Source organism: Corythoichthys intestinalis, chromosome 2 (genome assembly GCF_030265065.1).
Source record: "Corythoichthys intestinalis isolate RoL2023-P3 chromosome 2, ASM3026506v1, whole genome shotgun sequence".
Lineage (NCBI taxonomy): Eukaryota > Metazoa > Chordata > Actinopteri > Syngnathiformes > Syngnathidae > Corythoichthys > Corythoichthys intestinalis.
The window spans coordinates 58,030,899-58,046,730 of record NC_080396.1 but is presented as its reverse complement, the minus strand read 5'-3'; the positions used below and the strand labels follow the sequence as shown (position 1 = coordinate 58,046,730).

At 40.6% G+C, this 15,832-nt stretch overlaps 1 protein-coding gene across 3 annotated transcripts in view; it reads right to left on the bottom strand.

The window, feature by feature from the left end:
- LOC130911888 (neural cell adhesion molecule 2-like) overlaps positions 1-15,292 on the bottom strand; it is a 329,503-nt gene extending 314,211 nt beyond the window's left edge. For all 3 annotated transcript variants that reach the window (XM_057829526.1, XM_057829524.1, XM_057829525.1), the window contains exon 1: positions 15,104-15,292. In XM_057829526.1, the coding sequence (XP_057685509.1) occupies positions 15,104-15,152 (49 nt within the window). In that variant the 5' untranslated portion in view covers positions 15,153-15,292. The remainder of the gene's footprint in view (positions 1-15,103) is intronic.
- Between the last annotated feature and the right edge of the window lie 540 nt (positions 15,293-15,832).

The window sequence follows — 15,832 nt, the reverse complement described above, 5'->3', positions numbered from 1 at the left end:
GTTGAGTGGTTAGTCATCGTGGTAATCCTTGCTGTGAGGCACGCAGTCGTGACTGAGCTGGTTACCATGTCTAATCTTGGCCATTGCATATATAATGATAAGAGTAAAGCAGTACTCGGGGGTGTGGGCGCCACGCTCTCTATTTGTCACTTGGAATTTTACACGGTTGCCAGTTAACTGACTTTTTAGGGGAAACAGACAAAAATGTGGTGAAAAGTGATATGCGTTTTAATTTCATACATCAACAAACAAAGGCTGTAGCGTAATCTCATCCAGCTTTTTCACGTGTATAAACTAATCTGCAACCTTGAAATAAGGGAGACAATAGTTGGCAGTGGTCGAATGAAGACAATATCAGGGGTTTTCGTGAAGGGGAGAAGCACAGGTGGAAGATCAGCATGACGCAAAGGTTATTCTTGGACTCCTGGGGGCCCTCAGTGAACTCCTCATTTCTGTGGTGTTTTATGTAGCGTGACGGTTCCAAATGAAACTCCCTGATCGTGTGGGAGTGCTCTATTAATTTGGGACTCAGGCCGGCTCCGTGGGGAGGGAGCAGCAAAGGCGATGCAGCAACAGCCAGCATTGCTTCTCATAGCTTATTGACCGAGGAGACGGGCATCTATATATCTGCAGCTTTCAGCTCTAGCTCTCAGACGATCTGTCATCGTTTTTTTTTTTCCTGTAGTTTACACGTGAGAGGATGAATGAAAATCTGTGTAATGTGAAAGTAAAACTTTGACTTAAGAAAGAAAAACCAAAAGACCATCTCGTTTACTGGCTATATTGGGAGCTGCAGTCACAAACATCGAAATTAGCTTCTAAGGCAAACAAGACCAAGTACTGCTGCTTAAAAGCCTAACTCCCCGAGCAGATGAGACTTCTGGTGTGGGAGGACCGTGCAGAGCGCAGCGTGAGCACATGAAGAGAAGAAATCAAATGTGGAAGTCAAATAAGAAACAAAAAGAAGCTGGCCTATGTTTCATTAGGAAATTCTGTTTGAAGATCGTCTGGCATCAAGAGGCAATCAGGAGCACTGAGACTGTTTGGCCATGCTGCAAGCCGCACAGCTACCTCCCACACAACAACCAAACCTTGTATTTCCCTCTCATCTACTGCTTATTAAGTACCACCTCCCATCATAAAGGATAATGGCCACCAGGCAAGATATCAGAGATCTCTTCTCAAGATGGCCTCTACATTCGTTTCCAAGCAGAAGCAATCCAGAGAGACAGCCAACAATATGATGTCATCTGGCAGATGATGTTAAGCAGAGACTGGCAGCTGAGCCCATCTTGGCACGATCAGCAACATAAATTTGCCCTGAGTTAGTTATAAAAAGAGCATTTTAACAAGTCTCACTTCTGATACAAAGTGGTGTGGTGGAAGCATGCTGTGCGAACTGTGTCATAACATAATTGTACAAAACAGACCTTTGTTTACTGTGCAATGAAATACTGTACTCAAATTGTGGCTGAAAAACAAGAAAACATTTTTCACACAAGGCATCCCAATGATATCACGAGGTAGCCTCCCCATTCTTTAGAATTAAATCAATCAGTCACTGTTTTGGATCCGACGTAGGCAGCTTCTACAGCTAAAGTTCCATGGACACTCGACCCATTACCATCAAAAAGCACAATTAAAATACAAAGCACCACTGTGTAGCTGTCAATAACAGCATCCTCCTTATTACCTACTCCGCATCATTAAAACATCATTACTCTGTCCTGTTGCTCTGTCTTTCTATCTTCTATCTATCATCATTGTCAGTCTGATATCGTCTACTCATTCAAATCATCTGCCGCTTTACCTAGATGCCAACGTCCAGTTTATTATTTCAAAGGCCACTCATTACCAACATTGCAAGCAAGGCAATATGTTATGTTAAAAGGTGGATGGACCGATCAATTACATGTCTGATGCATTATCATCACGCATACTTTATGTGAAAAAGCAGGGGCTCAATCTGTATGGGCAAAGAAAATTGTAAAATGGGATTTGAAAGACAAACAAAAGCCAACAATGAGCCTGTGAGCAACTCTCAACTTCTCATTAAACAGCAATGCGATCTCAGTTATTTGCAGATTTTTTAGGTACTGTAAAAGGCTCCCATGACACCTGTGCATTGTGTCATCTACATCATCTTCATCGAAGTTCACAGGTGTTTCTTCATCATTATTAGTCAAGGAAGGAGCCGCTGGAGTCTAAAATGTTAAGATACATGCATGTATACATGCACAAATCATTGTTTTCTTTTATATGTACGTCCCATTTATATCATACTTTTTACATTTGCTGTGCTTAAAAACTACTTATGAAAATAGACATATAAATTTTTTTTTTGGTGGTTTTTTTAATTATACTTTGAGAAAAAACATGTCTAATATGATCTCTTGCTGTTAAATCTGAATGAATGCATTGAACACACACACACAAAAAAGACAATTTTTAAAATTGTTTTCATTTTAATGTAAATAGGCGCCAACTCTACTTAGCGGATTTTCGTGGCGGGCGGAGCGGATCCCGTTAACCGCAAAAAACGAGGGATCACTGTATAGCCTCCTGAAGGCCAAGGGCGGACTGGGACTAAAAAGCAGCCCTGGACTTTGCCTCAGCCCAGCCCACAAGAATCGCTGTACACAGACCCTCTAGGGGGGTCCGGGGGCATGTCCCCCCGAAGAATTTTTTTTCATATTTTATTGTAAAATGCATCAATTTCGTTCACTTTGAGAAAAAAATGAAGAAAATGTGTCTAGACTGTGACTGTCTGACTTGGGGCGCTCAAAGTACTGCAAGGCTGAACTGGAGTTGGATTCATCTTCTGCCCTAGCTCTATAATCAACCTGAATAAACAAATAAAAAAAATTATATTTTAAAGTAAGTTTTATGTATTCAATTGATTATAATAACACCTATCCCCTGTGTCTATAAAATGACTTCATTATTTGTGCCGTAATTAATCTTGCCACACAAATAATAAATTTAAATGAAAATACAGTAAACATTTCAAGACTAATCCTGTATACATAACCTTCATTGGAAAGTATTAACCAGAAAACAAAACAATATATAAATGATTAAAAATATATCTCATATCAATTTAACTACCTAAACTTTAAAGTAAAACCATTAATGTTATTAATATTTTGTTATATTTCTTCTGAATTAATATTGCTGCTGCGTGTGCATACGTTGTTTTACAGTTAAAATGTTTTTGCTGGCACTAGCCCTTTAATTGCCATGTATTTAATTTAAATTGTAGCTACCTGGTGGATAACAATTGCCAATATACCTAGCAAGTAACCCTCTTCATTCCATCTCAGCCCGGTGGCAACTAGAAAGTCCGCCAAAGCTCTTATCGCTCTATCCTGCCCCTTTGTAGGCCTCAACAAGTCTTTCAGCCAGGCGCATTGCTGCCAACTGTCGGATTGGATGCGAACTGTAGATAATCACAGAGTATAGAGGGGATAAAAACAGTGATGTAAGTATGGCGGCCGCCGGCCGTCCAGAGCACCGGCCGTTCTGTGATCCTCCAGAAGCTACAGATTACCAGTCCGTCCCTGCTGAAGGCTGATTTATGCTTCTGCATAGCGGTGACAGTGGACCTACGCCATTAACGCAGACCCGATTAACGACCCTACGCCGTAGCTTGCTAGCCTCCAAAAAATCCTGACTACGCGTCACGTCAACAGGCGTGACGTGAACGTCGAAGGACTGTGATTGGTCCACTCAGAACGTTGTTTCCTGTACAGCACAACAACACCGCCGTTTTCAAACATTCGCAAACATCCTCTGTGTCGCCTACGCTTCAACATTTGTATTAACAACATTTGCTGTTCAATACTGATTAGCTGCAGCTGCAAATATACACGTTCCATCTCTGTTGCCATTGCTGTCAATGACCGGACGAAAACTAAAGGAATTCGACAAGAGTCCCCCAAAACTGTACAAAGACAAAGCCACACCCCTCTAGTGGCATGGCGGTGAATTTCAGAGCAATACGTACCCTTGACACAGACCTTCAAATGTGCAATGACGGTATAAGGTTTACGCCATCGCTCCGCCATCACCGGAACGCAGAAGCATAAATTAGCATTCAGGCTGAGATGTGTTTATAGGTTTCAAAACTGTATACTGTATAGTATATGGCCATAGGTTGCCCCCAAAAATTGGAGACTGTTTGAGTTAAATTTTTCAGTAAATTTTAAGATAGCTTTCTTGCTACTGTAATTTCCGTACTTGACTAAAAGCAGCACAGCCCATATATCACCATTTTTAAGAATACAAATCTTGATTGATTGAACATTTAAAACATTTTATTGGTCAAAAATATATTAACCAAATTAACATCAACAGGCCAAGTGCATCCAATTTCTTCCCCCAGGATATTATACTTTAAACTCCAAATAACCTAAATCTTTTGCACAACCCGCCTCATTTTGCACTCTTTGTATTTCCCTCTCAGCCTAATTTTGTACATTGCATGACATACTTATGTTATACTTATATACATTTTAGGCTGTATACAGTGGGGAGAACAAGTATTTGATACACTGCCGATTTTGCTGGTTTTCCCACTTGCAAGCCACGTAGAGTTCTGTAATTTGTATCATAAATTCTCTTCAACTGTGAGGGACGGAATCTAATACAAAAATCCAGAAAATCACATTGTATTATTTTTAAATAATAAATGTGTATTTAACTGCATGAAATAAGTATTTGATACATTACCAACTAGTAAATATTTCGGCTCTTAGTTCTTTTTTAAGAACCCCTCCTGTTCTCCACTCATTACCGGAAGTAACTGCACCTGTTTGAACTTGTTACCTGTATAAAAGACACCTGTTCACATGCTCAAACAAACAAACTCCAACCTCTCCACAATGGCCAAGACCAAAGAGCTGTGTAAGGACATCAGGGATAAAATAATAGACCTGCACAAGGCTGGGATGGGCAACAGGAAAATAAGCAAGCAGCTTGGTGAGAAGGTAACATCTGTTGGAGCAATTATTAGAAAATGGAGGAAGTTCAAGTTGACGGTCAATCTGCCTCGTTCTGGGGCTCCATGCAAGATCTCAGCTCGTGGGGCATCACTGATTATGAGGAAGGTGAGGGATCAGCCCAGAACTACACGGCAGGACCTGGTCAATGACCTGAAGAGAGCTGGAACCACACTCTCGAAGAAAACCATCGGAAACACATTACGCCGTCATGGATTAAAATCATACAGCGCACGCAAGGTCCCGCTGCTGAAGCCAGTGCATGTCCAGACACGTCTGAGGTTTGCCACTGACCATCTGGATGATCCAGAGGAGCAATGGGAAAAGGTCATGTGGTCAGATGAGACCAAAATTGAACTTTTTGGTCTAAACTCGGCTCGTCGTGTTTGGAGGAAAAAGAAGGATGAGTACAACCCCAAGAACACTATCCCAACCGTGAAACATGGAGGAGGAAACATCAATTTTTGGGGCTGCTTCTCTGCCAAGGGTACAGGACGACTGCACCGTATTGAGGGGAGGATGGATGGGGCTATGTATTGCCAGATCTTGGCTGACAACCTCCTTCCTTCAGTGAGAGCCCTGAAGATGGGTCGTGGCTGAGTCTTCCAGCATGACAACGACCCAAAGCACACGGCCAAGGCAACTAAAGAGTGGCTCTGTAAGAAGCATCTTAAGGTCCTGGAGTGGCCTGGCCAGTCACCAGATCTGAACCCGATAGAAAATCTATGGAGGGAGCTGAAAGTCCGGGTTGCCCAGCAGCAGCCCCGAAACCTGAAGGCTCTGGAGAAGATCTGCATGGAGAAGTGGGCCAAAATCCCTGCTGCAGTGTGTGCAAACCTTGTCAAGGACTACAGGAAACGTTTGGTATCTGTAATAGCAAACAAAGGTTTCTGTACCAAATATTAAGTTTGATTTTTGTGATGTATCAAATACTTATTTCATGCAATTAAATGCAAATTTATTATTTAAAAACCATACAACGTGATTTTCTGTTTTTTGTATTAGATTCCGTCCCTCACAGTTGAAGAGAACTTATGATACAAATTACAGACCCCTACATGCTTTGCAAGTGGGAAAACCAGCAAAATCGGCAGTGTATCAAATACTTGTTCTCCCCACTGTATATTGTACAGTGGGGCAAATAAGTATTTAGTCAACCACCAATTGTGCAAGTTCTCCTAGTTGAAAAGATTAGAGAGGCCTGTAATTGTCAACATGGGTAAACCTCAACCATGAGAGACAGAATGTGGAAAAAAAAACAGAAAATCATATTGTTTGATTTTTAAAGAATTTATTTCCAAATTAGAGTCGAAAATAAGTATTTGGTCACCTACAAACAAGCAAGATTTCTGGCTGTCAAAGAGGTCTAACTTCTTCTAACACGATCTAACGAGGCTCCACTCGTTACCTGTATTAATGGCACCTGTTTTTACTCATTAACGGTATAAAAGACACCTGTTCACAACCTCAGTCAGTCACACTCCAAACTCCACTATGGCCAAGACCAAAGAGCTGTCGAAGGACACCAGAGACAAAATTGTACACCTGCACCAGGCTGGAAAGACTGAATCTGCAATAGGTAAATGGTGTTATACTTATATAGGCTTATAAAGGCTTTACCACCTTTCAAGGCGCTCAAAGCACTTTACACTATCTATAGGTAAAACGCTTTGTGAAAAGAAATCCAGTGCGGAAGCAATTATTAGAAAATGGAAGACCTACAAGACCACTGATAATCTCCCTCGATCTGCGGCTCCATGCAAGATCTCACCCCGTGGTGTCAAAATGATAACAAGAACGGTGAGCAAAAATCCCAGAACCACACGGGGGGACCTAGTGAATGACCTACAGAGAGCTGGGACCACAGTAACAAAGGCTACTACCAGTAACACAATGCGCCGCCAGGGACTCAAATCTTGCAATGCCAGACGTGTCCCCCTGCTGAAGAAAGTACACGTCCAGGCCCGTCTGCTGTTCGCTAGAGGGCATTTGGATGATCCAGAAGAGGACTGGGAGAATGTGTTATGGTCAGATGAAACCAAAATAGAACTTTTTGGTAGAAACACAGGTTCTCGTGTTTGGAGGAGAAAGAATAGTGAATTGCATCCGAAGAACACCATACCCACTGTGAAGCATTGGGGTGGAAACCAGGATGACTTATCTGTGTAAAGGAAAGAATGAATGGGGCCATGTATCGAGAGATTTTGAGTGAAAATCTCCTTCCATCAGCAAGGCCATTGAAGATGAGACGTGGCTGGGTCTTTCAGCATGAAAATGATCCCAAACACACAGCCAGGGAAACAAAGGAGTGGCTTCGTAAGAAGCATTTCAAGGTCCTGGAGTGGCCTAGCCAGTCTCCAGATCTTAAACCCATAGAAAATCTGTGGAGGGAGTTGAAAGTCCGTGTTGCCCACCGACGGCCCCAAAACATTACTGCTCTAGAGGAGATCTGCATGGAGGAATGGGCCAAAATACCAGCAACAGTGTGTGAAAAGCTTGTGAAGAGTTACAGAAAACATTTGGCCTCCATTATTGCCAACAAATGTTATATAACAAAGTATTGAGATTAACCTTTGGTATTGACCAAAAACTTTTTTTCCACCATGATTTGCAAAATAAATTCTTCAAAAATCAAACAATGTGATTTTCTTTTTCTTTTTTTTTTCCCACATTCTGTCCCGCATGGTTAAGGCTTACCCATGTTCACAATTACAGGCCTCTTTAATATTTTCAAGTGGGAGAACTTGCACAATTAGTGGTTGACTAAATACTTATTTGCCCCACTGTATTTACATTCATATTTTACTTCTATTTTAATTAAGTACTAATATTCCCTTTCTATTTATCTCTTGATTGTTGTGTGTTCCTTATGCACAGTTATTGGGAATGAGAGTCTTGAATCTTGTATAGGTGCCATCGAGGACCGCACTTGGTGAAATATGCAGTTATTGATGAAGCTTCATGTGTGTTTTTTTAAGCAAGAAAACATGGAGCTCATTTGTCGACAAACATCCTTAAATAAGCCGCTGCGTTGTAAAAGCCGCAGGATTCAAATGTAGAGAAAATAGTTAATTATAGTCCGAAAATGATGGTGTAAATTATTTTTGTCATTGCTGACAAACTGTTGCTTGACATTTCAGCCTAGTTGATAGCAACATTGCACAAATGGGCTGGTTTGCCAAGCAATTTTAACTCTCAAAGAAAATGAAAGGCGCTAAAGAAAGACTCTAAAGAAGAAAAAAACACTAACACAAGCTTGAGTATAGAAAGAGGCAGGTCTTATCACATAAATCTACACCTTACCTAAGTCTTTTACCTTTTCACCTCGCCTAACATAACTCTTTCAGTGTATATAATGAACAATGTCAAAGAGGACAATCCTAGTTTCTCCCAACTAAACCTATTGTGCCATAGCAGACAACAAAAGTCTTCATTTTGAGAGGAAGCATTCAAGGCGAGAGAGAAAAAAAAAGCAGGACATTTTGTTTTCAGCATGACCGACAGTATATGTTTACATGGCAGAGGAATTCAAAATATTCAATAAAAATAATAATGATAATAATACATTTAAGAAATATATAAATAAATAAAATCAACACCTAAAAATTGACATTGACTAGTTGACATTGAACACAAAATCTGCTGTGGAAAATCTCCCCACCCCAGGACCTCTCACACATGCCTCTGGGCTCAAGTCTAAGCCACTCAGCCAGATGTTAATTGTTCTCCTGATTCTTTAGTGCTGTGTAGTGGATGTACTCAATAAGATTTGAAACTGCTTAGTATATTTTGTTGTTGTTGTTGTCTATTTAAAAGATTGGCAAGTGTAAAAATGCAAAGTACAACTGGGAAAAGGAGTTCAGTGCTCGGCCCTTGTTCCCTTGTGACTCAAGATAAGAATAGTGTCCGTGACTTTGCGTAATGAGTGGCTTTGATCGGTTATATATATGTATGTGTTCTCAAATGTAAATACTAAGGGTGTAACGGTACATGTATTTGTATTGAACCGTTTCGGTATGTGGTGCTCGGTTTGGAACGGAGACGTACCGCACGAGTTTCTGACGTAATGTAACCCTTACTTTTCGAGGCTGTGAGTCGATCGGGTTACAGTTTCTTTGTGTAGAATATATTTACTCCGTCTTCTCTACTATAATGAGGACCAACACGATAGGACAGTATATCACCCAGATATACGCCCCGAGGACGCAGTGAAACGCGGGCATTAAAGTTGATCAGCCAATGCACACCAGTCGCAGTGCGGCTGCGTGTTGGACGCGTCCCAGAAACGGCTCAACGCGACGCACGTGAAAAGAACGGCAGAGTTTATTATTTGATGCGAGACGCGACCCTCCTGCGTCAATACTAGTAGCTAGAATCGGGCAGACTGATAGTCACTCGTGTAAAAATACGGTGGATCCGGTTGATTTTCAAACTAATATGCAATCGTAACCCACTTTTTGAGTCCATCAGATCTCTTGAGTGGTAGATCAGGGCACAGTTGACTTGTCTTTGTTGATTTACTGCTGTCTTCTCTGCTAAAATAATAACCAACATGGCCCCGTGTTCAATACATAACCCTCCTACCACAACAAAACAAGTAGGAACTAATATTCACATAGGAACTAAAGTTATACAACATTAAATATACAATATAAATGAATACTACATCACATTTGTAAAATATAAACACATATTAAGATAAATAATAGCCCATTAAAATTAAATAAATTGAAATGAGCTAAAACACCTGTAATCAAATAAAAAGAATAATACACAGATCCTGCTTACACAATTAAATTTATTCATTTCTGTGTGGCGCTTTTACTTGAGAAAATCCACCAATAAAGCTTTTGAAAACCATTCATAAGAAAAAAAATGATTCATTGAGGCATTTCATTTGTAAAATACGTGTTAAAATCTTTGTCATTGGGATTACTTTTCTCTTGAGCACAGGATTTCTTTTTTCTTCTTTCTTACAGAAAGGAAGCTGACCAATACGCAGGGTCTAAAAGGCAAATTGTTGTTTGATTATTTTTAAATACCCGCTACTTTTTGAGCAGAATTCTAGCTTTGTATAGGCTAATGTTCCTATTGTTGAAAGCACAAAGGTGTGTAATAAACAACTAGCACATTTATATTTTGCATTTTGTTTTCTTACTGTACCGAAAATGAACCGAACCGTGACCTCAAAACCGAGGTACGTACCGAACCGAGATTTTTATGTACCGTTACACCCCTGGTAAATACCCAGTGCTTTGTACATGGTGTGATTTACAATATGTTCAAGCAAGTCATGCTTAGATTATTCTACTAGGAAAAATGTCTAATACTGATATTGCCAGTGTAAAATTGTAAATGGAGCCCATTGACAGAAATGTTTCATTATAAATAGAATCACTAAACTAAATCCAATCCAATATATAATTAGGATTAACATTCATACTTACTATTGACAACCAATGGTGAAACTGCTGAAATGTATTATGAATGTCTTACTTTTTTTTTTAAATGCAAGCAGCTAAGGATGGCAGTTGATACCTGCCGCGTTTAGCCATGAATAAATACATTTTGAGAAGGTACACAGCCCAAAATACTCTCGGGTGAATGCAACGTGCGAGTGGCATAGCTGTATGACAGATTGTGTAAAAATTCATAATAAATAAGTGAATTCAGTGTTCGCAGACCTCTGCCAGGACATGAAACGTTTGCCACCTGTGAGATGAATGAGCTAAAGACAGGAACCTAATTGCTAAATAAAGGTGAGGATTCAGCATGTGGACAGCAACCATTTTAGCCTGTTTCTTTTTCTGTTTTAATCGAGGGGCTACATGAAGTTACAACAACTCTGCAGTATAGCCATGCTATACATAGACAACAGCATCACAACCCACATGAATGTGGCGAGCCAGCCCTCTTGCTGGTTCCGGTGACAGTCAGCATCGTGGTCTGGCGCGGTCCATTAACCTGCAAGGAAACCAAAGTGTTTCCTACTTGGCTCGTCCTGCAGAAGGCTGCCTTCTCCAATCACATCGGTCTGGTCTAATCTGATTTAATCTCAACACGATCCAATTACATTTTATTAATTTTGGCTCAGTGTGACTCCACAGACTTTGAGTTCATCTCTGGCGATGCACTTTAACGAGATGCAATCAGATTCACTTGGAATGAATGAATTTTGAATACAGTCTCTCCCCGCCTGCTGCTCCTGTGCACATGCTTTTCAGACGCCCTCCTGAAAGCAAAGAATGCCCGAGGACAACTTTAGTCACGTCCGTGATGACAAGAAGTCTTCTGAATGAAAATAAAGGGAAGGTTGGCAGAAGATGTCATGGTGCCAAATCTTATTGAAAATGTGCCAAATTCTCACCTACTGGAATGTCAACTCTCATCTAGAGTTTGTTTGTTTCCAATGTAACCTGGAAATAGAACCAAGAGAGTTCACTTTTATTTCAGTATGAGTATATTTACAACAGGTTTTTCTAATCCCTGATGCTAATCCTTTTAGCTGCATAGTTTGTAGCCTGTTTAAACTGCCTTTGAGCAAGACAAGTCTCTTCTTCTAAAGTACTGCATGGCAACTGACCTCGAAAATCCCCATGAACAACATATTCAAAGCGGCTGTGTATTTTCATAAGAAGGAAAAAAACATTGCTTAGCATTAGGAAATGCTGAAACAAGGCATTTGGGCAAAGTTTTAGTCACACTGAAAAGGCGTTAATAATTTAACAGCTCTACAGCTCAGGGGAAAAAATGCAGGTAAAAAAAAATCAAGATGTTTCTTGAACTTTATTTCCACCATGACTGCTTGGATTCAGGCAACGTAATGGAACTAGTGGCCAATAGGCAGTGTGCAAAGTGATGCAGAGGGCAAAACTTGGGGAAATGAGCGCTAAAGGGCACAAACAAACACACACACACACACACACACACACACATTCACATCATATAAAAAAACAAACAAAAACAAACAGGATAATAAATGGCATATCCATAACAATGAGATTGCCCTTTGGACAACATAGAAGCCTGCTGACTCCAGTCATTCTTGAAATGGGTTCCTTATACATGGCCGCCTCGAGGGTGTGATTCCACTTTCTTGTACACACAGGCTCTTTCTGGACCATCGCTCAAATATTACAACCATTGCAAGACCCCAGCACACACAATCCCAGGAAGCCCTGCACGACATAGCTGATGTGGATTTCTAGAAAAGGACTTGTATGAATATTCATCTCTATGTGGTTTATTTTAAGGCTTCTGTGGTACAGCGCCTTTGTGCGCTACGGCTCAAAACCATTCGTGTGAGCAAGCGCACACAAAGCCACAGTACATGATGTGAGCAAACCTCAAACACATGCTTAGGCCCTGGCTCAGGGTGCAATGAGAGACACTTAGGCGCAGGGGTATAAATCTTTTAAACCCTGAGCCACTGACGTTGCCCCCTGAGAGATACAGCAGAATATCTTAATTACGCCACTTAACATCACATCGGCGGGTCCCCGGTGAGCCCAAGCAACCATGTAATTCATTGTACTAAGCATCGGTAAAAGCCAAATACATCAACCTTCAAGGATGCAAAGTGCAAAGCAGTTAGTAAACTGGGATTTCAAAAGCAAACATTTTCGTTGAGAAGCTGTATGGGATGTGTGCACAGAGAGTGGAATAACGTAGACACGCAAAGCCTTTCAGCGTCGCTCACAAATTCAAGCTGCTGCTACAACAAGAAAACCAATTGCAATGTGATTATTTGATGTCTCCTTCAAGATATTTATACATATAGATATATATTTTTTTAAATACTGAACTCAAGATCACCCCCGTTTTTATTCTAATTTGCATTCAGTTCTGGGTATTGGCTGGCAGCTCAATTACAGTGGACTTTGGCCATCATGAATAGATGATGAATGATAGCTGATGAAAATGGTTGGTAAAGTGTGATGAAAGAGCACTGCAATAATGGAACAAAGCCGATACATATTTTTTAGCAATATGCTAGCAAGTTAAAGCAGGAGTCTGTTGAACTAACATTCTCTTCCTAACCTGATTGGTAGAACTTCAATTTGTTCAGACTTTTCTGTAAATAAGCTTCATACTTTATTAACTGGGGGACATGACACAAACCATATAGGATATAAAACAAATGGATGTAGTTGTGTTATAATCAGTAGTGATGAGTGATCCAATTATGGTCACTTCGCATTTTCACAATATTGTGGATACATCTTGTATCTATTTCCAATACACAAGCTGTATCAGAAAGATTGCCTTTACAACAGGTGATTCAGTCAGGAAGGTTTTCATTTAATAGTATTTGTTTGAGTGTCATTGTTGCAAAGGCAAGTCACAACGTCATTCTTCGAAAGAGGTAATTACTGTTAGATTTTTTTTTTTTTTTAATTTGCTACAGAAACACAAAATAATACATTTAGTTAATGTTTTGCAAATGGGAGACCAGGGGCTGTGCTGCACACATTGCTAGTTAAAAAGTGTAATTTCACAGCCCGCGTTAGGAATATGGCCAGTCGGCACAAAATGTAAAGGATCAAATACTGAAAAATACATCAAGATATTCAAGAAGCAATAGGCTTTTTTTACATTGTGTCTCCTCTGTTAGTTGCTTTGGTAAAAATGACTTTTTTAGAGCAAGAGAAATGTTATGTACTGCAGTTTGGAAGGAATACCTTTTTTTGTATATTCCATCATAAATGGATTTTTGGATTATTTGGATGGATTATTATTTTGATGCACACAGCACTTGAATCTTAAGGCACATGAGAACAGTGATTCCTAACCACTCTGCTTTCTGCTGATTCTATAGATCATTTGGTGTGCCGAAGGAAATAATCCAATTTCACGTCATCCATATTTTTTTAACAACAAGAAAGATTTTTTCATTTATCCATGCCAGTGATATATATAGTTCCTGGAATAATTATTGCGCGTGCTTATGCTGGATAACAGAGTGTAATTAACTAATTGACTGCCATTGACGGCGCTAGAAGTCCAATCCATTTTGACTAGAAGGGCTGGCAGGGTTCATTGTAATCAACCTGTGTATCCACTTGTTGCTATTCGTACAAAAGATTATGTAATGACTCCTGTGTGTATATCAAGTTTGTGTTCAAGTAAACAGATTTCATACTGAGTGAATCCATTTGTGAATTTGAGACCATCATTACTTTGTAAAGAGGAGACTTTATGACGTTTCCGTTTTGGTGGGGTGCTGTGGGAAATTTATGATGTAAGGCTAGTGTCTCGGCTCAAAGCAGACAAACCAAAACGTTGGGAGAAATGCATTCTGTTGTGCAGGGGTACCTAATGAAGGGTCCAGATATGGGCTATGGAGCAACACTTCGCAGCTCTCTACCCCCACCTACTGTCGTGTGCCAGCAATCCACTGTAAATATCATCAATCAAGCAAAGTGATACGTCGACACCTGATTGAAACATCAGTTGCGAATAAAGATAAGTTCGTTGTAAATACGTGAAAGAAATAAATGTTGATCACACGGATAACAAGCCTGACTGCTCGAATGTTTTTCTCAGACTCAATCTTTACGATTATGACGTCAGCTAATCAGATGTGCGTGGGATGAACGTGGACACCACACGCAGTGCACTTTTGCATGAGGAAACTTGCACACTTGAATGCAACCGCAGCACCGTGTACGTGCAGTTGTTGCAATTGATTATTATGCACATTGCTAGACCGACTGGAGTTTTGGTATGGGATTGTCGGCACATTCATGATTTACAATACGACAGAAATTCTTATATATCGGGTTGAAGTTGCCTAAGTACATAAAATATCAGAATGGTGAAAATAGATAATCTGATCAATGCAAATTACTAAACAATTATCAGGAGTAGTATTCCTTCTTAAAACAAGAGCTCCCCTCGACCCCCCCCCCCCCCCCCCCCTTCAGAGCCCCCTGGCTCCTGCAAAGACGTGATGCAACTACAAAACAAGGTCCAGCGCAACAGTCCAGCCCCTCTCTCCGTCTACATCTCACCACAGCAAATACAAGTTGTCCACAAAGTCACCATGCTCACGCCTTGCGTGCACTCTCACCCATACACGTACACGCGCACGCACGTTTTACCTTGGCTGCCGCACACCAAAACCGCCATGAGATGCACGAGTTGGAGCATTATTGTAGATCTGGTCCTTTGCAGCTATAGAAAGACGCCGTGCAGGAAAACCAGGCACAAGGCTCGGCTCCGTTCATCCACTCAGTCTTGGACTCCGCGGGCGACTGTGGTCCACTGGTCTGCCTCTTTTCTTCCGCTCCTTCCTCTATGCGCGCTCCCGCTGCCAAGCTCGCTCTCTGAGCACGCTCTGCACCCTCCCCGCAACCCAACAGCTTTCTGCCATGTTGGCCAAAGGTGATTATAGTACATACACACTTTACTGAAGTGGAAATACAGTACATGTATTAAATAAGATATGATAAAAGACCGCAGGTAAAATTAGGAGCCCCGATTTAACTTCAAAGTAAGATCAACAAAGGCCGGGCTCTCAAATCAACCTAAGTACTGTAATTTTCGGACTATAAGCCACTACTTTTTTCCTTCATTTTGAATCGTGCAGTTTATAGTCCAGTGCAGCTTATTTGTAGACTTATTTGGGTTAATAGGCAACGCATGCCTCCTGGTATGCTTTGCAGTGCTACAGATGTAAATAACAATCAAAATTCATGTTCAGCGCTAATTTTTTTATTCAGTTACTGTTCCAGTTGTTTCATTGATTGCTTGTTATGGTCTTTGGTAACAATTTATTTGACATCGCTATTATAGGACTGTCATAAGACCATCATAATTATGACATGACA